Source organism: Papaver somniferum, chromosome 8, assembly GCF_003573695.1.
Source record: "Papaver somniferum cultivar HN1 chromosome 8, ASM357369v1, whole genome shotgun sequence".
Classification (NCBI taxonomy): Eukaryota; Viridiplantae; Streptophyta; class Magnoliopsida; order Ranunculales; family Papaveraceae; genus Papaver; species Papaver somniferum.
The window spans coordinates 166,282,507-166,301,983 of NC_039365.1; the positions used below are offsets into that span (position 1 = coordinate 166,282,507).

Consider the following 19,477-nt stretch of genomic DNA (forward strand, 5'->3'; position numbering starts at 1 on the left):
TTTCCGCAGCTATGTACGTTTTCAATTTTTAGCCTTCTCTCAGATGTCGTTTTCTCGTGTTCTCATCCATTGTCTTTCCGGGCGGTCTAGCATCAGGATAAGAACAAAAAAATGTATTTTCTTGATTATAGGTTCGATTCTGGTCAATGGGCTAATCAACCTATCAGATATGAGAAACTGCATCATTCAGATATCAAATCAAATCCATAATATTTTCGGATTCGGATACAGATAGTGTCATATCTGCATCCACATACGTGTGTAGTGGCGGAGCCAGCCTGTTACTCTCGTGAGGGAAAATTCATATCGCAAATTTTTGGGCATAATAGCGGTTATGCAGTCGAAGGCCACCCGATTTTTGTTAACGTTGTAATTGGTTTTGCATCACTTTCTAAGTGAAATCAAGTTATAAATTAAATTAAAGTTAGTAATTTACTTGTACTTGATGCATTTTCAGTTATTAAGTTCATAACAATTTTACCCCCGTTAAATAGAATTTTGATATCACCATACATATTTGCCCCTACAAGGCAGGTAAATTACAAAAACTTAAGCCTATTTTGATAAAATTTCAAAAACAAGCGGGGTCCTCTTTCCCTCCGTCCCTGTCCGTGTGCCATTAGTTACACCCTTAATCTTGACCGATGTAAGGAGATGTAACGCCTCTTGACCGAAAGGCTATGAGTATGATGGACTTCTGGATACCTGGCACGGAAGCATACCAAACCCAACCCCGTGAGAGCACCTGCCACGTGAAAAAAGTGACCGACTGGGACCCATCTATGACCGTTGTTGATAGCATCCAACAACCCTGAATTCTTTAGTTCTCCCCACACCTAAACCACCAAATGCACATACTACGTCGTTACCAAATACGATACGCGACCTTCCTCTTAATCTTTTCTGTAAAAAGCAGAAATACTTAGCTCACCTTTGGCACGAAGACGCAAATCATTACGAGCTTTTCAAGCATAACCGTCCATTCAAAATGCATCTGCAAGTAAGCATAATGGAAGAAACTATTATCTAATTTGAATCTTACAATGATTTTTGCTGGTTGCACATGAATCGAGAACATACCTTGACAAAAAGACTAATAGCAAAGAGGCCGTATACAGCATCAGAGGCTCCAACAGATATTGTCTTTTTTGGGAGAATCAACCATGCCGTAATGAAACCCCCAACCCCTGTCAGAATATAACATACCCACAGTGCGAAGCTTCCAACCTCCTCCTCTACAAGCTTCCCTGAGAAGGAAATCAAATTTTATTGTATGTATGATACTCTTAAATCTCTATAAGACTTATTACCTACACAGTGAACAAACGTCAGAAATAAACAGGAACAAAAAAATTACCATATATCAGCAAGTAAAATAGGTTGGTGATGAGATGCCGCCTGTCCAAGTTACCGCCAAAAATACAAACATAGAAGTCAAAATCAATAAAAGGAAATCCTGCAACAACTTAGAGCGTCCACAATGGAGAGCAAATATGTTAAATTTGGCTCCAAACTTGAGAGTAGTGGGAGGAGAGGCATGCGCTCTAAATGTGTGCCTTATGATGCACCATTTTGCTCTTCTTTTGACTTGCCAGCAAGCCAATGCTAAAGCTAAATATAGCTCAGCACATTTGCCTTTTTTTAGCAACCGTCATTGTGGTTGTGGACGCTTTAAGCGCCTATTCCTAGATTAATAAAATAGTGGAAGAACTCATCCTTTAAGCAACAGAAAACCCCCACCAGCTAGAATGACAAAACCCTGCAGTCACAAACTGGTACAAAACAGGATTACTGTGGTCCAATTTTAGTGCTTTGATCAACCTCGGCTGTAAAGAGAGTACAAGTAACAGGTGAGCTTGAGTACTATCATATGCCAAGGAATTTTAACGGAAAGGTTTAGTAGTATTACCTCGGACAGATAATCCACCGCATATATTCCCAAGTGAATAGCTAAAATCCAATATATCCCATTCACACCATCTAGTTTCTTGCCCGGCCATTCAAATTCCAGAAGTTGCGTATATTCTGAAATCGTAATGGCAGCAGGAGAGGAAAAACAAATTACTTACTGTGTGAATCTACCAAATACCCCATGAAATACATTAAAAAGGGTTTTAAGCTTATCGAAAATGACTATCTCAATTTGAGATTCTCAAAACCATTTTTTTCAATCGAAGTTTAACAAATGTAAAACCAGTTATGACTTTTTTTTTTTCATTGTTGATGATTAATCCTTCTTAAAGATCATTTATGTCAAAATAGTTGGATGTTGATTGACATATTTTACAACTAAACTCATTAATCCTTATGATTCAACAACCACAATACATGTGCCACCTGGCTAGCTTTAAGATAATTTCTTAGCTCTCCGGTGCAAACCAGTGTGTGAACTATACTTGAGATCAAGGTTGAAAAACACCCGTTTTCTCTAAAAAAAAACACCCGTTAAAACGGTCACACCCATTACCGTGGCCGTGAGGTCCCCGAACCCCGTGCCTATATAATGCCGATAAATAGGAAATAACGGTAGTTTTTTAGGACCGTTTTTCCGTTTTCACACACGTTATAACCGTTTTTCTAAAATTGAATTTTACGTTTTTTCCATCTAAATAGCATTTTAACGTAAGCTTTTTAGACCATTTTTTCCGTTTTCACGTCAGTTATAACCGTTTTTTTAATAAAAAAGAATATAAAAAAAATTTCTTACAATTCTTTATATTTTAAATTAAAGATTAAAAAATTATAACTAATGTTTTAAAAATAAAAGAATAAAATAATAATATATAGAAAACGTTATAACAACGTTATTTGACCCGTTGTAACTGTTTTCACGCACGTTGTAACCGTTAGATAGGAATTTCAAACCATAATTCTTTTTCGTTTTCTATTTAACCGTTATAACGCCGTTATTTTAGAATAACGTATAAAAAACATGTTTTTTTCTAAATAACGCGATTTTCGCCTGAAACATGCTCACACCCGTCAAAACGTATTATAACGGTCACGTTCAGTAGCCGTGACCTGAGTCGTGACCTGTTTTTCAAACCTTGCTTGAGATGAAATCCGAAGTCATAGGGTGTTTCTTTCTTTTCTTCCATCTATAGAATTCAATGTTATGCAAATTAAGGTAAAAGAGCTGACCACAAATTGCCAAGTCGAACAAGAAAGCCAAAGGAATTATGCTTAGAAAAACTTTGGTTTCGAATCTACTCCTGAATCGCCTTTCAGCATCCTGTTCAAGCCAAAAACAAAAAACAACAAAAAAGGATAATTTACACACGATGAAAGTGAATAATTTAAGGCCAATTTTTTTCATACAAAAAGAAAAAAACCAATACCACAAAGCAATAACCAGATTAAGATGAAAACAAATAAAAGCATGGTGTACATATTCTAGGGACCTACAAGTGATCGAAAGGAAATGGCTCTTGCAATTTGATCGAATGCAACCACGTAACCAGCCCAAATTGCAAATTGCTTACCCGGATCAACCACAAAACATGTTGAATTTGAATGTGATTTGTACTCCTTAAACATCTTATCTTATTGAAAAGTTTGGGGTTTGATCAAACAAAAGAGAATGATGAAGATAGAATAGGGGGTTACATATAGATGAACCTATACAGTTGCTTCATTGGAGACCAAGAGAGTCAATAGGTAGCCTTTCATTCAATCTAGAAGCTTTATCAACATTATTCGACAGCAAAAACATCATTTTCCTAATACATTTTTTAAATGTATCGGTACAAAGGATTTGTTTATAAAGTCAATGTTCCAATCCAATGAGGGTTCAGTTAATATTCTAATGATTTCTTTTGTTTACATTGGTAGCACCTAAGATTTTCAACATTGTATTATGCAAGGATTTTCAGTTTATCCCCAAAAAAAATGCAACGATTTCCAGTCATGTGCTGTTGATAATGCACCTACAAATAGAATTAGTGGAGATGCCAGTAAGAGAATCAGGTATTCAAAAATTAGCATAGCCAGCGGTCTGTTAGTTGGGCTTCCGTTCATTAATGTGGCATGAAGCACATGTTGCGCATTTCTTCGATTCACAGCTTGTGGATAGGATGAGAAGCTGACCGCTTTGAGTGCGAAGAAAGGTAGATCACCGAGATGGCATACCTTATAAACACAAAATGAGCTTTTCACTATACCTCAGCATGCAAAGGAGCGACTAATTATTCGAATCAACATCTAAAATACGATACGATCCCTTAGTAGTATTTGGATACTCTTCAGTTGGTTGTTCTTTCCTTTTGTTTGTATAAGAGTTGGGAGTAATGAGAAATTTGGAGCTCTTAAAGACATCTCTATTTCATTGTTCCATTAAATCCCATACATCGCCAGAAACTTTTAGCTGCCAACTGTTTTATACACATAAAAAGAGGACTACCAATCTGTTCCCAAGGATAGCAGCATGCTGAACTAAACTGGCGGTCTTTAGTGATAACACGACCAAAATGTAAAATTAATGAGCAACTATGACACGATAATGTTCATGTCCTCCAACCTTAAGTTTTTCGATTTGTCTTATCACTCAACTTCGATACGTCTTGGTCAGAAGGTTCTGATGGAACTCTACTTAGAAGCCAAACCAGTCCTGCACCGACCAAAGCGCCAGAGAGATGAGCAATGTGATTGACGCTCTGCATTGCGGAACTTGCGCCAGACATTCTTGTTGAAGCTTGTGCTGCTTCCATCACCTGATTACCCAAAGGGCCAAACAACATACTTAAAAAGCCAATGATGCAGGCATGAATGATACAACCAAAAGAAACCCTTGTACTTGGATTCAAAAAATCATCACCACACCATGTGAAAGGAAAAATAGTAATTATATGTAAGCTATTATCAGGCCTATTGACTAGTACTCCCTTCGTTTATGGAAAAGAGATACTTTCACTTTTTTCATTTTAGCCTAAAAATAGGCCAAACTGGAAAAGCGATAGTATCTCTTTTCCAGAAACAGAGATGGTATTAGTCAAGTATTTGTTAGAAACAGAGACTTTCAGTGTTGAATTCGCAACAAAGTCAGTACTAACGTTCAATTTTTAACTCTTCTGATATCAGCATATCAATGTTGTCAAGTGGATGGTTCCGTACATAAATGAGATGCTATAATCATTTTGTCGTAGAAGCAGCAGGATTACCTTCTCAATTACAAACTGGCCCAGTATAAGAACTTCGAGGATCTTTCTCCAGTCCCAACACATCTGCAAGAAAACGTTAGTGGTAGTTAGGATGGAATCGAGTAGCTCAATTATCATTCCTACAATGATTTTGATAGGCGGCAGGATAATTGATTAGCCTTACCTTGACAAGAACACTAATAGCAAATAGACCGAACACAGCACCAGATGCTCCAAGAGAAACTGCATTTCTTGGGAGAACCAACCACGACACAAGGTTTGCTCCAAGACCTGTTAGAATATAAGAAGTCCACAATGCAAAGTTTCCTTCCTCCTCCTCAACAAGCTTCCCTAAAAACCAAAGAAGAAACCCACATTATTTTGGAACTCTAAAAACCAAAGAAGTTTTGTCCATTAGAACTAAATTTCACACATGTAAAGAAAGAGTGACAAATTACCAAAAATGTACAAGAAAAACAGATTGCTGGAGAGATGGTTCCTGTGAAATTTTATCACCACGAAGATAGTCCAAAAGTTAAAATGTTGGGAAACTAAAAAATGTTTGAGGATAATTTGCATAGATCAAAGATGATAGCTTTTCTATGAGAGCACCAAATCTTATCATCATGCTATTTCAGATAATATTAGAAGCATCAAAAAGTAGAGAAGTCTCACCAGTTAGCATGACAGAATGTCGAAGTCACAAACTGGTACCAAACTGGAAGACTGTGATATAAGTAAAGTCCTTTGATCTCCCTTATCTGAGAAAGGAAAAGAAAAGTGTAATTCCATATCAGTTTTCACTTCGAAAACTTCACATATCAACATAGAAATTCTCTTTCATTTATCAAACTCATATAACGGAAAGTGTGATTGGCAATTACAGTTTGTTTTACCCCATCTATAATTCATGTAGCAAACCAAATACATGCACAGCTAAATGCAAGTTCAAAACAAGGATCCTTCACTAGATTGGTTGATTAAGCTAACGTCACAGCTCAATTCCATACTTTATGATGGGAGAAGTAATCTATGAGGTATCCCTCATTAAGAATACAATTGAACTTTGCATTTTACATCTTCTGTTTGCTAGTGCTATACATTTTCAATGCTTCTTATACCCATAAATATAATCCATGTTGCAACTTTGGGTTCTCACGGTCGTAACACAAACTTGGAGATTTTCTTAATAAATTTCATTACAAATGTTTGCTTGCTCATTGCAATTGTTAAAATTAATCTTATTGACTTCGCCTATTTCTCATATCAATTCATTGACCAGTTCGCGAATAACCAAATATCAACCAAACTTCAATTATGCATACACATTATCATGAAAAGGTGACTAAGAAAAGAACACATCTTACAGTACATGAAACCAATGATCAGCCGCGAAAACTCCAAGATTAATAAGTAAAATCCAGAATATTCCATTCACACGCTTATCCGGCTTCCCGTCAGGCTTTCCAAGTTCCAGCTGTGATATCATATCTGTTCCAGCAAAAATTGAACATACATCATCAAATCAAACTCAAAATTCTCTAATAAACCCTAATCAGAATTATCTTCAAAATCAACTAAATTCAAGTCAATTTTTTGCTCTATCCATTTGAAATACCAAAATACCCATACAAATTAGGGAGAATTCATCTCAAATTACTTCAAAAAGGAGAAATATAGAGATGATGGAAGGTACAATATACCTGAGTCTTTGCTCATGTTGCAGACATGGCTAAATCGAGGAGAAATGGGTTTTTTAAGAACCGTTAACTTGTTGGTTTGGTCTCTGAAATTTCTTATAGAATGACTAAGAATAGAAGAAGAAATGGTGGGAAATTGGAGGCGGGAAATCGGGAATTTGTGGAAGGGTTTTGCGGGGAATCCATTAAGATTGGGCGGAGGAGGAGCAGAAGTGTGGAGTGTGAGAAGACGAGCTAACTGCCCCATGTTTCCCTTCTGTACTTTTTCTGGGTGCCATATTATATGGCCTCTGTGAAGGGCAATCGCGTAAAATTATCTTATGCCATGTGGGTCCCATATCCAAATCTGTCATCCACATGATTACACTTTACACAGAAGAACATCGGATACATCATAAAAAATGGTCTCCTCCTGCCTAAAAAATGTACTGGGATCACCATATTCAACTCAACAAACAATGGATAATGCATAGTTGTAAGAGATTGATAAAAAAAAGGGCCCAACCGGGTTCGAACCGGTGACCTCTTGATCTGCAGTCAAATGCTCTACCACTGAGCTATGGACCCATTGAATGTTAGCTAGATTAGTCAGCTTGGAGTTAGTGATTGGATTCAATGCGTTAGCAAGTAATTCATTGGCATTTGATCTTCATATTAGATTATACAAACTCATAGTTGCTTAGTTTTGTTAGCAGCTGAAATTAGTATCACGAAATCAGATAGAAATTGGATTTTTAAATATCAACTACACCGTCTTCTTATTTGTAGAACAGGTTGTTGATACTCCAATTCCTACCCTCCACATAAAAATATTAGTATTGTACTTCGAAATCGGATATAAAAGAAATTTTACGTGGAATCATTAAGAATTTTCATATTTTTTAAAATAAGTTCGCAAACACTACCCAATCATCCATTTCATTACCCAACCATCAGTTTCACTATCCAATTATCCGTTCGTTAACCCATGTAAAGTATTAAATAAAGAACCCTTTCAAACTCACCGACACCTTTTAGAACATCTCCAATGCTAGGGGTCAAGGTCTTAAATTGATATGACACATGAGATTTAAGACTTTTTCTACCAACATTTCATCTCCAACACCAAGATGGAGGTCATAAAAGAAGATGACATGTCCATGTGGGGACCAAGTTGGGGTAAAGGAGAAAGTCTCATTTAGACTTTTTTCATGACCCCGGGTCTTAAGTCCACATCATCTTTTTTCTCTAAATTTAGACAAAAAGTGTAGGATAGGACCTTGGGGATTGGAGATGGAAATTTACGTAGAAAGTCTTACCTTTATTATTTTTTGCCATGTAGTGAATCATCCACAACCAAAAAGTCTTAATAAAACCTCCACATAAGATGTCATTGACCCCAAACATTGGAGGTGCTCTTATGATTTTTTCCTTCTCTCACACCCACATTCAACCCCATTACCCAAAAACCTAAAAAATTATTTTTCTCAAATTCTACAAAAATCCTTTTTTTATCGAACAATAAAATTCTTTCATCCCAACATCCAACAAATAATATTAGATCCTATAAAAATACACCGCATGCATCCTCTTTACTCATTACTCTCTTCTTTCCACCCGTATGCATATTCAAAATCTCCTTACACCCAAAAAAAAATATACCGGTGTCACTGTAAGACAGTGGTAAAGTCACTGGGTGATGATACCAGTGACCTGAGTTCGAAACTCGCCAGCACAAAATTCTTTATCGATCAAAAACCAAACAAGAAAACTATATAAATCAATCCCAACATATCCTTTGTCTCCCGATATTGCTTTTCATCATGTTCTCTATACAGTTAAACCTCTATAAAATATCCTTGGGACCACTAAATTTTATTAATTTAAAGAGATATTAAATTATCGATAAATTAATAATATATTAATTTAGAGAATATTTCCTATTAATAAAGTCAATAAATTGAATTTGACTCATTTAATTTGGACGATTTGGAATTTGAAGTATTCTACTATCACACTACAACGGTTTTCGTTACAATATAATAATGCAACTCCAGGTCTTATGAGTGCATTAAGAATTATTAAGGATGAAATACAATTACATTTGAACTTCAAAGAAAAACAAACAACTATTGATTCATATTTTCCTAAAGTTTGATATGTATAAGAAACTTTTTAATTTTCTTATTAGTAATTATTAATTTATATAATATTTGGACCTATAAATATTTAAGGGAGATTTTTGAAACGTGTTAAATTATTATATTATCAAAATTATTATTTTAGCACTATAGGCCCAAAAAGGGACTAAGAAATTTTATTATTTTAGCAAGTATTAATTTACAGAGGTTCTATTGTACCTCTTTACACCTATTCCTCTTTCCTACAACTAAGGCATGTCTTACTTCATTTGGAAATAACCAAGATAAAAAATCATCTCCCTTATATAAAAATCTTGATTTCCATATAATATCCGGTCAAGAAGAATTATTATCTATATCAAAATAGAAAATACTTCTTGTTACATGTTCCAAGTCTACAACCCAATCCACTTTAACAAATATTCACGTATTTTATCTTTTAATCAAAGAGAAATTCAATTTCCCTTCTAAATATTAGTTATTATTTTCCTATTTATTTATATTCTATTTTTAGAAAAACCAAAAAAAAATAGAAATAATCAACAAGTATTGTTTTTAGGTTTTTAAAAGATAAGCATTAAATTGTTGGTACTTCAACTACCTTTTGCATACTCGCTAAAAATAAGGAGTAGAGTATAAGGATCTTCTGGAAGCAAATACCCCTTCTAAGGTATACTAGTCAAATTATTTCACGTGGTAAATCAAAATTGTGAGTATAGAATGGATTCCCCCTCTCACATTATGATTACACGTGTCAATTCAGTGTATAGTTTTCTAATAATTCAATCTCTAACTAAATCATATTGTGGGAAAATCTAAGCTATATAAATAACGTATTAAATTATTGGGTAAGAAAGGGCGAGCCGAACGGTTTTCTTCTCTCACTTTAAGATCTTATCCAAATAAATAGGACATGAATGTCTTAGAATTTCTTACTATTCCAGATATACATGACAATCATTTCAGTAGTTTCTCGTTCCGTCACTCACTAGATGAGTTGCAGGTTGTTCGCTCTTATCCCAAAACTTCATTAAATCTCAAATCGACAGTTCGTAATGGTTTCCATATTTCTATCATCATTTATGAATATCTAGAATATATCTAAACTATTTGTATCAACAAATTGCATCCCTGGAGTTAACCTAAACTCCAACATTGAGCCTATGGTCATATAAGACCATTAGATGATACCTTTTCACACTTAGAATTATCCTTAATTTTTTGTTCTTACAGAGTTGCTACGAACTCTAAGGTTTGAGTCTATCCTCGAATCAAACTTCAAGTGATCCATGTGTATATAGGAAGTCTTTTAATCCTTTACCATCGTGTTGAACTTAGAGTCGGACTGGACTCTTAAGGACTTTGAACATGCTAGGTAAAATTATTATGAGATGATTTTAATTCATACTGCCCAAATCCATAACTGAAGCTTCGGTAAAGTTTTCAACTAATATTAAGGTAATGTATATCTCAAACACGGAAATTCTTTTGTTCTGCCAATTATATACTTTGGACCAGTAATCATAAGCATGCATAAGTATATTTTGAAGGTAATTGTAAATATTTTTCCATTTAATCATGAAGTATAGACCAATCATATGATGGGGAGATTGATGGATGTGTAACACCTTCTCATCTCATACTCAGATGTCTTTACCCGAACTCTCTGATCTAAGACCATGAATACATAAGTCATAACTAGATCTTGATTTCCGAAAGAACTCAAACTAGTTAATAGGGGTCCTGATTCCTCTTAATTGGGTGGAGACTTCAAAACATCTTTTTGTTTTATCCATTTTTGAAATACCAAAATACAAAAAAAAGGGGAAAATTCATCTCAAATTACTTCAAAAAAAAGAGAAATAGAGATAATAAAAGGTACAATTAATATATCCGAGTCGTTGCTCATGTTGTAGACATATCTAAATCGAGGAGAAGTGTGGAGTGTGAGAAGACGAGCTAACTGCCCCATCTTTCCCTTCTGTACTTTTTATGGGTGTCATTAGAAAAAATAACTGCAAATTTATATATGGCCTCTATGAAGGTCAACTGCGTAAAATTATCCTATGCCATGTGGTTCTGATATCCAAATCTGTCATCAACATGAATAGGGCAATTCCTATACTAATCACCAAATAGAAAATTTTGGTGAGCCATGTAGATGAACAAACATGATTTTCCACCATGGAGAATCAAAGTAAATTGATCATATCTGATTTTCTAGGGTCCCACTATTATTATTTTTTTAATATAAAATCTTTTGTAGAATAGAGTTAAAGTATAAAATATTGGGTTTAGGTGTGATAAAATAGGATAAAGTATGATAAAATGAGATAAAGAACAATAAATAATTTTTGAGAAACTCAATTTGCAGTGGGCAGTTTTGGAAGCCTGCTGGCGGTTGAAGAAAATCCTCTAGCGGATTTTGTTAGTCCGCAGTGAACAAACCATCAAATTTGTTGGTTCGGCCACCTGATTTTAATGTTTGTTGAGTCCATAGTGGGAGCAAAATAAACAAACTTGGAGTTTTTTTATTTCATAGGAACTGACCTCATACGGAGGAAGAACATTGGATACAATATAAAAAATAGTCTCCTAAAAAAATGCATGTCCAAAACACATACTTGAGATCGTCATAACGATTCAACAATAGATAACTCATTAATCAAATTTGCTAGTTTGGCCATCCGTTTTTCATGTTTGTTGAATCCATAGTGGGAGCAAAATGAACGAACTTGAAATTTGTTTATTTCATAGGAATTGATCTCACACGAAGGAAGAACATTTGATATAATATCAAAAATAGTCTCCTAAAAAATGCGTGTCCAAAAAACATATTTGGGATCGTGATAACGATTCAACAATAGATAGATAGCTCATTAATATAATAAAGTAAGAGCCCAACCAGGTTCAAACCGATGACTTCTTGATCTGCAGTCAAATGCTCTATCACTGAGCTATGGACCCATTATGTGTTAGCTAAATTAGTTAACTTTAAATGATTCAAATTCGTTTAAGTGTTAGCTAGATTAGTTAACTTTAACTGATTGGAATTCGGTTCGTTGGATCTATGTAAGCGATTTGTTGGCATTTGATCTTCATATTAGGTGCAAACTCACATATACTTAGTTTTATTAGTAGCTAAAATTAATATCACCAAAACAGTTGAAATTGGATTTTCAAATATTAACTATACCCGTCTTCCATATGGGGAACTTAGGCGCAGGTCCAAAAAAAAAAATTCTTACCGCCAGGCCCACAATTAATTTCTGATACAGTCGCACCCATAATTATTTAAAAATATTTAAAACGTACTGAAAGACTCTATTACCCTTCATCGTTTTTGGGCATAATTTTTTTTCTTCTCCGCCGGTTTCTTTCCCTATTCCTCCATTAATCTCTGTAACGGATCTGCAAAGATTTTTTCTCCATCATTTAAAGAAATAAATCATTTAAAATCGATGATTCAAAGAAGTAAATCATTTTTGACTAAACCCTAGAATACATTTCAACAAAAATGGATGAAACAGACGAAGAAGAAAAAATCAAGTAGAAGAAACAGAAAAAAAGTTATGCAGCTAAATTTTCCCTTATATTGTCTTATGCACTAAACAAAATGATGCAGAAGACATTATGCACGTGCATAAAAATCCATAAATCAGAAAAGTGAAAAAAGTAATGCATAAGACAATATGCAGCTAAAACAAAATAATGCATAATGTCTTATGCATCTAAAAAAACTGATGCATAACCAGAAAAAGTGAGAAAAGTAATGCATAAGACACTATGCAGCTAAAACAAAATAATGCATAATGTCTTATGCATCTAAAAAAAAACTGATGCATAACCAGAAAAGTGAAAAATTTTAATGCATAAGACATTATGCAGCTAAAACGAAATAATGCATAATGTCTTATGCATCTAAACAAAACTGATGCATAACCAGAAAAATGAAAAAAGTAATGCATAAGACATTATGCAGCTAAAACAAAAATAATGCATAATGTCTTATGCAGAAATAATAATGGCATAATGTCTTATGCACTAAACAAAATGATGCAGAAGACATTATGCACGTGCATAAAAATCCATAAATCAGAAAAGTGAAAAAAGTAATGCATAAGACAATATGCAGCTAAAACAAAATAATGCATAATGTCTTATGCATCTAAAAAAAAACTGATGCATAACCAGAAAAGTGAGAAAAGTAATGCATAAGACATTATGCAGCTAAAACAAAATAATGCATAATGTCTTATGCATCTAAAAAAAACTGATGCATAACCAGAAAAGTGAAAAAAAGTAATGCATAAGACATTATGCATCTAAAACAAAAATAATGCATAATGTACATTATGCAGCTAAAACAAAATAATGCATAATGTCTTATGCATCTAAACAAAACTGATGCATAACCAGAAAAGTGAAAAAGTAATGCATAAGACATTATGCAGCTAAAACAAAATAATGCATAATGTTTTATGCATCTAAACAAAACTGATGTTATGCATAAGACATTATGCATAACATCTTTAATTCAAATCTAATCATAAATTTCCGATTGAGATCAAAAACATGGAGACAAATAAGGTATGAAAATTTCCAATTCAGTTGATATCGAAATACTGCAACACACTTCTTACCCTTTTCAACTTCAATTTTAATTTCTTTTTACTTCTCGAATAATCAAAGACAACAGAAACCCAAAATCCCCAGATTTAAACCGCAGATTTTGAAACAGAGATGCTAGTTTTATTGAGAAGATTATTCAGAAAAGGATTTGGGAAAAGATTTGACAAAGGGAAAAATATAAATGTTAAAGACGAAGAATCGGAGTTCACCATTGTTTTCTTCTCGCTTCTCTCTGTTCGTCGTTCGAAGAAAATGGTAGTTTGGCCTTTTAAAAACTGAGAAGCAGAATTTCATAAATTATGGGTCTGCTACGAATTTTTGACGGGAAAATGGGTGCGCGCCTGAACTTTTCTGTCCGTGGGTTTGACAGTGGAAAAATCTGGGAGAATGGGTCTCCCTGTAGTTTTCACCTTCCATATTTGTAGAATAGGTTATCATAAAAATGACCAAGGTTTGCTCCATATCTTCTAGTTGTTCAACAAAATTCCTTGGTGCAAAAATTAAGTATATTTGTTGTCCATGATAAAAAAAAAAAAAAAAAAAAAAACCTTAAGGGGAATTTAGTGAGGATACTATTTGTTTTTTCAAGCGTCTGAAGAATTGTTTAGTCAGTCATAACGCTGGTAGTGGTGTAGGTAGTTTTATTTTTCATTGATTAAGTGTTGCTATTCAAAAAGGAATTGGTACTCAGCTTGTTTCTCGGTTACCGGCTAAAAACTGTGTAATTTGAATTTTGAAGAATGTTGGATTGATATTGATTTTTAGTCTGATTGAACTTAATTTGGTTGTGTAGTTTTGTCATTTGGTACCTTACAAGTGATTCATCATTTCATTCTTAAGTTCAATGTAGGGATTACAAACAAGACAGGTTCCAAATTTTATTTTTATGGACTCTTGGAAATTTAGAGCATTTTTCATGAACTTTAACTGTTTATGGAATTTTAAACATATTATTCTTTTGTTTCAGTGGGTTTGCCGATATTTGAGAGTAACATTCCGCGTTTATCATTGTTTAACTATAAAAAAGTTTTAGATGTGTATCGTTTTAAGGACCAGTGAATTCTTTTTTTATTTGGCTTTATGAAACCCAACTATAATCAATTAACTGCATTAATTCCTTGATTACTTGAAATGTTAGTTTCTCACTTAAAATGATCAAGTGTTTCGATTACTCTATTGACATATCTAGACAATTAGTGATACTGATATCTAAGAGTATATCTTTTGACTATTATCCAATGACTAAATATTCAAATAAATATATTCTCAGAATAACAAGATCATGTTCAATGGTATTTGCGATGTTCAGTTTTGTAAACAAGGTTGGCTTGATTTTTTTTATTTTTGGAATAGATGCATATGTTATTTTTGGAATAGATGGAATGTGCCAAGGATTTTCTCCTGTCTTTGTCCAAGTTTCTTTTAGACAGATGAGCCGGCGTAAAAAATTCTAGCCATACTTTTGTGAGATTAAATATTTACGAAATAGTCTTTAGTCCTAACCCGGAACTTGTTTTTGGACAAAAGGATTCTTCGGATTTCGTATATGTTATTACCATTGATGGTATTAGTTCTCCATGTTTTCCAAAAAGTACATTTTGAAGATTCACAGACAAAGTACCTACTTGATGCAGATCAGAAGCGTTAAAGGACGATAATATCGCAGCGAAACAAATATAAGAAAAGTAACCGACAGAATGGGTAGAAATTGATAGAAATTAGGTGATCTTCAAGGAGATATCCTAAAATCTACGAGTTTATCTAGACCTCGTTATTTTACCCACGAAGAACGACGATAGATATGGTTTATCTAGACCTCGTTAATTCACCCACGAACAACAACTATAGATATGAGATCTATATTCAGACCTCGGGGTAAACGCAACTGTGAACAAAAATAAAAAATCAATAAACTCTACAACTTTAATGAATATAAATTAACCAAAAAATCCTCTGATTTTGTTTTTGGAGCTTCTCATAGATAACTCCTCATAAATAAGTCCTAAACTTAACAAAAGTATCAAAAACTCATTTCCAAAAGGTATCCATTACTTGTAGGGAACTTTCCTAACATATTAAAACTCTTAAAATAAACTTCTAGACTATCTTAAAATTACCCTAATTAATAAATTCGAAAATTAATTATTTTTACTAAAATTATCATTAATAAATTCCATAAATATCCCTTAATCATTCTACCGGTGTTGGAGAAGATGCGTCCTTGAATCTTGCCGGTACCATGTGTTGTGCTGCATGTGTAACTCGTTGATGACAATCTTCATATACACGAATCTGAAAAAGTAGGGATCACACAACCTCACCCAATATTTCTTCTAGACAATCTGTATGGACAAACTCCAATATAATTCCAAGAGAATCAACTAGACAGTCAGACTCAATCAATGGAAACATATCCAAGAGTTGTATCACTGTTTTACAATGTAATCAGCAAATCAAGCAGATAGAAATCTGCTAGACTGATTATTATGTTAAATAACTTGAACGGTACCAATGACCAATGTTCAAGTGTCAATCAATTTATATCAACAACCAAAAGTTGGATTATCTAATTATGTGAACTACGCGCAACCTGTGATATTTCAATTATATAGAAAATATAATGCGGAAAATAAATAACACAGACACACCAGAAATTTTGTTAAAGAGGAAACCGTAAATGCAGAAAAACCCCGGGACCTAGTCCAGATTTGAACACCACACTGTATTAAGCCGCTACAGACACTAGCCTAGTCCAAGTTAACTTCGGACTGGAATGCAGTTGAGATCTAACCAATCTCACACTGATCAAGGTACATTCGCGTTCCTTACGTCTCTGAATCCCAACAAGAATCTACGCACTTGATTCCTTTAGTTGATCTTACCCACAACTAAGAGTTGTTACAACCCAAATTCGAAGACTTGATAAACTAATCTGTCTCACACAGAAAAGTCTATTGAATAGATAAATCTGTCTCCCACAGAAATACCTATGAGTTTTGTTCCGTCTTTTGATAAAGCAAGGTGAACATGAACCAATTGATACACCAGAATTATATTCCCGAAGAACAACCTAGTAATATCAATCGCCTCACAATAATCTTAATCGTATGTTTGCGAAACAAGATATTGTGGAATCACAAACGATGAGACGAAGATGTTTGTGACTACTTTTTATCTTGCCTATCGGAGATTAAATCTCGAGCAAATTTTAAAGAAGATAGTACTCAATACGATAGAAAATAGCAAGATCAAAACACGCAACTACAGAGAAAATAGTTGGATCTGGATTCAGAATCCCAATGAAGTCTTTAAGTCGTTAACCTATAATGGTTTTAGAAAAACCTAGGTTAAAGGAGAATCGACTCTACTCGCAACTACTATCACATATGAGGTGTGGGGATTAGGTTTCCCAGTTTCTAGAGTTCTCCCTTATATAGTCTTCCAATCAGGGTTTGCAATCAATTTTACCTTGGTAACACACAAATCATTCAATATTCACCGTTAGACGAAAACCTGATTAGACTCAATCTAATATCTTTCAACCATTAGATCGAACTTAGCTTGTTACACACAAATGAAAAGTGACTTCATTTATTATGGGTAACCATACCTAAACGTGTACATCTTGTTGGCTCAACGATAGTTAACCGAAGTTAGCCATATGAACACTTTCATATAAACCTTGTTCATCTTAATACAACTAGTAGAAATGACTCAAATGAAACTAGTTATAGAGTTTCTCAATTATTCATATTCTCATAGAAGTATATAAGACACAATTGAAGAAAAATCAATTTTGATTTACTCGAGTCAATTCATGAACATTATAGCCACGGTTTGAAAAATATTGCATTCCTTATTATATAAATGTATTAGTTCACGAACAAATCGATTTTAGAACATAACCTACTCAAGTATGCAAACGGGTACACATACCTAAGTGGCCGACTTAGTTTGGGTTCGCCAGTATGCGAACGAGTATGCATACGTTCCAAATTCAGTTGAATTTCCGGACATGTACTTACGCCAGTACACATACGGGTATGCATACCATGGTTCTCGGACTTGGAATAACTTGCAACAGTTAGCATACAAGTATGCATACTGTGATATATCCAATCATGGTTAATTATTCTAAACTCTCATTTCAATCATTGAAACATTCTTGGAAGACGACAATAGATGTCTCACACAAACTATTAGCTTCAAAGCAATTTTCAAGTGATTGGTATATCAATATGAAACATTCCGAGTCTATACCAAATGATTGTCTCACACAAATCATATAAGATGTTACCAAGCGATTTTCACATGATCATCTTTTTAGTTTCATCAAGAATATAAGATGAACTTGGTTAAATCTTACAAACACATATTTCGAGAAATATGTAAGCGAGTTAAACTCAGCTCGAAATATCAAATGTGTATGATCGACGTCTATATAGCTATACGAATTTTGTCTCAAAAAGAAGATAGAGTAGATAGACTTTTGAGTGATGAGTTCAAGTCTCCACATACCTTTTGTTGATGAAGTTTCATAATATCCCCTTAGTAGTTCCCCGTCTTCAATCGATGAACGTCGTGAAGTCTAAATCTCAACTACACTTTCTATCATAATCCGAGACTTAGCTATAAGTAGACTAGAAATAAAGACTTATAGTTTTGGCAACTAAACTTGACAAACAAGCCTCAGATAGCAACGCTTGCGAGTTCGACCGAGCATTGCTCTAACAGAATCGATGTTGTAAAAAATAATCTAAGCACCGTAAAGCAGCATGAGGTATGGTGGAAACCCAAAATGGATCTTCATAAGTTGATTCCACAAATTTTCCCTTGTTATGATAGATATAGGAGACCATTTTTGTATCACAATAACCGACAACTAGCTTACTCTCGACCATAGGAAAAGAAATATATCACTATCTTCTTGACGAGGAGTAAGACAACTTCTTTTTACCATAAAGTTTATTCTTCGATCTCCAGGAAAAAATTCACCAATAGGTTTATCATCTTCAGTAGCATCATCAAAAATGACATCACCATCACTGTACTCTTCAGTGAACAACACCTTATTCACCTATTCTCCTTCATGCAAAATGTTATGTCAAACCAACATACTTTTGATATATGTCGTTATTTGTTCTCGTAATGTATTAAAATATTCTAGAGCACCTCCTCGACCACGACCAATTTGTACTATTGGTGGCATCTCATCAACTCTAGAATCGACATTGCTCTAGTAATAACTAAAAACGTCAGGGGTACCAAAATACACTACCAACCTTTTCTTAGGTGGCATCTTATCAACTCTAGAATCGACTTTACTCTGTATGGACTAAACTCAAATACAATTCCAAGAGTTCAACTTATTGAATCTCAATCAAGGAATTATATGAAGAGCTTATATCTCTTTCTATCACAATAAGAAAGTTTACAGAACCAAATCTGTGAACCTGATTATGTGTGGGAGTACTTGGACGATTCCAAAGATCAATATCCAAGAACCAATCAAGTCGTATCCAACAAACAAGGATGGATATATCTACTTTGATTGATTAATGTACAACCCGTGATATTTAAATTACAAAGATAAACAACATAATGCGGAAATTGATAACATAGACACCAAAATTTTGTTAGCGAGGAAACCACAAATATAGAAAAACTCTAGGACCTAGTCTAGATTTGAACACCAAACTGTATCAAACCACTACAGACACTAGCCTACTATCAGAACTTCGGACTGAAATGTAGTTGAGACCAAATTAAACTGTCATAGTAAATCAGTTACAGTCACGCTTCTTGAGTCTCAACAGGACTCCTTGCAATTGAAGACTTTAAACTAATATGCCTCCCACAGATAATCCTATTTGTGATTTCCGTTCTATCT

General features: G+C 34.1%; 2 protein-coding genes and 1 non-coding gene across 4 annotated transcripts; all 3 read right to left on the reverse strand.

Moving 5' to 3' along the window:
* Positions 1-457: 457 nt before the first annotated feature.
* LOC113303862 (rhomboid-like protein 11, chloroplastic) lies at positions 458-3,686 on the reverse strand. 2 transcript variants are annotated; one of them, XM_026552944.1, is made up of 8 exons: positions 3,406-3,686; positions 3,142-3,232; positions 1,910-2,025; positions 1,741-1,772; positions 1,358-1,398; positions 1,081-1,247; positions 932-994; positions 458-836 (listed from the first exon to the last, which is right to left on the reverse strand). In XM_026552944.1, the coding sequence occupies exons 1-8, from the start codon at positions 3,535-3,537 to the stop codon at positions 624-626; spliced, it is 855 nt and encodes a 284-aa protein (XP_026408729.1). In that variant the 5' UTR covers positions 3,538-3,686; the 3' UTR covers positions 458-623. The 2 variants fall into 2 exon arrangements, with proteins under 2 accessions (XP_026408729.1, XP_026408728.1); XM_026552943.1 differs by having other exon boundaries at positions 1,741-1,826.
* Positions 3,687-4,294: 608 nt separating this feature from the next.
* LOC113303861 (rhomboid-like protein 11, chloroplastic) lies at positions 4,295-7,098 on the reverse strand. Its single transcript, XM_026552942.1, has 7 exons — positions 6,839-7,098; positions 6,508-6,626; positions 5,811-5,896; positions 5,594-5,634; positions 5,320-5,486; positions 5,157-5,219; positions 4,295-4,709 (listed from the first exon to the last, which is right to left on the reverse strand). Exons 1-7 carry the CDS (start codon positions 7,080-7,082, stop codon positions 4,518-4,520), a joined length of 912 nt encoding a protein of 303 aa, XP_026408727.1. The 5' UTR covers positions 7,083-7,098; the 3' UTR covers positions 4,295-4,517.
* A 232-nt stretch (positions 7,099-7,330) lies between these two features.
* TRNAC-GCA lies at positions 7,331-7,402 on the reverse strand. The gene has a single exon. It is a non-coding gene; the product is annotated as a tRNA-Cys (tRNA).
* Positions 7,403-19,477: the final 12,075 nt, after the last annotated feature.

Bases quoted from the DNA above. Each gene is read 5' to 3' on its own strand.
- LOC113303862 (XM_026552943.1), bottom strand. From the start codon at position 3,537: ATGTTTAAGGAGTACAAATCACATTCAAATTCAACATGTTTTGTGGTT. The intron at 2,026-3,141 runs GTCAGCTCTTTT...TTACGATTTCAG, and splicing joins GTTCGACTTGGCAATTTGTG to AATATACGCAACTTCTGGAA. The intron at 1,248-1,357 runs GTAATTTTTTTG...TTTCCTTCTCAG, and splicing joins ATTTTACTTGCTGATATATG to GGAAGCTTGTAGAGGAGGAG.
- LOC113303861 (XM_026552942.1), bottom strand. From the start codon at position 7,082: ATGGGGCAGTTAGCTCGTCTTCTCACACTCCACACTTCTGCTCCTCCT. The intron at 5,487-5,593 runs GTAATTTGTCAC...TTTGGTTTTTAG, and splicing joins GTTTTTCTTGTACATTTTTG to GGAAGCTTGTTGAGGAGGAG. The intron at 5,220-5,319 runs GTAAGGCTAATC...GTTTTCTTGCAG, and splicing joins CTATTAGTGTTCTTGTCAAG to ATGTGTTGGGACTGGAGAAA.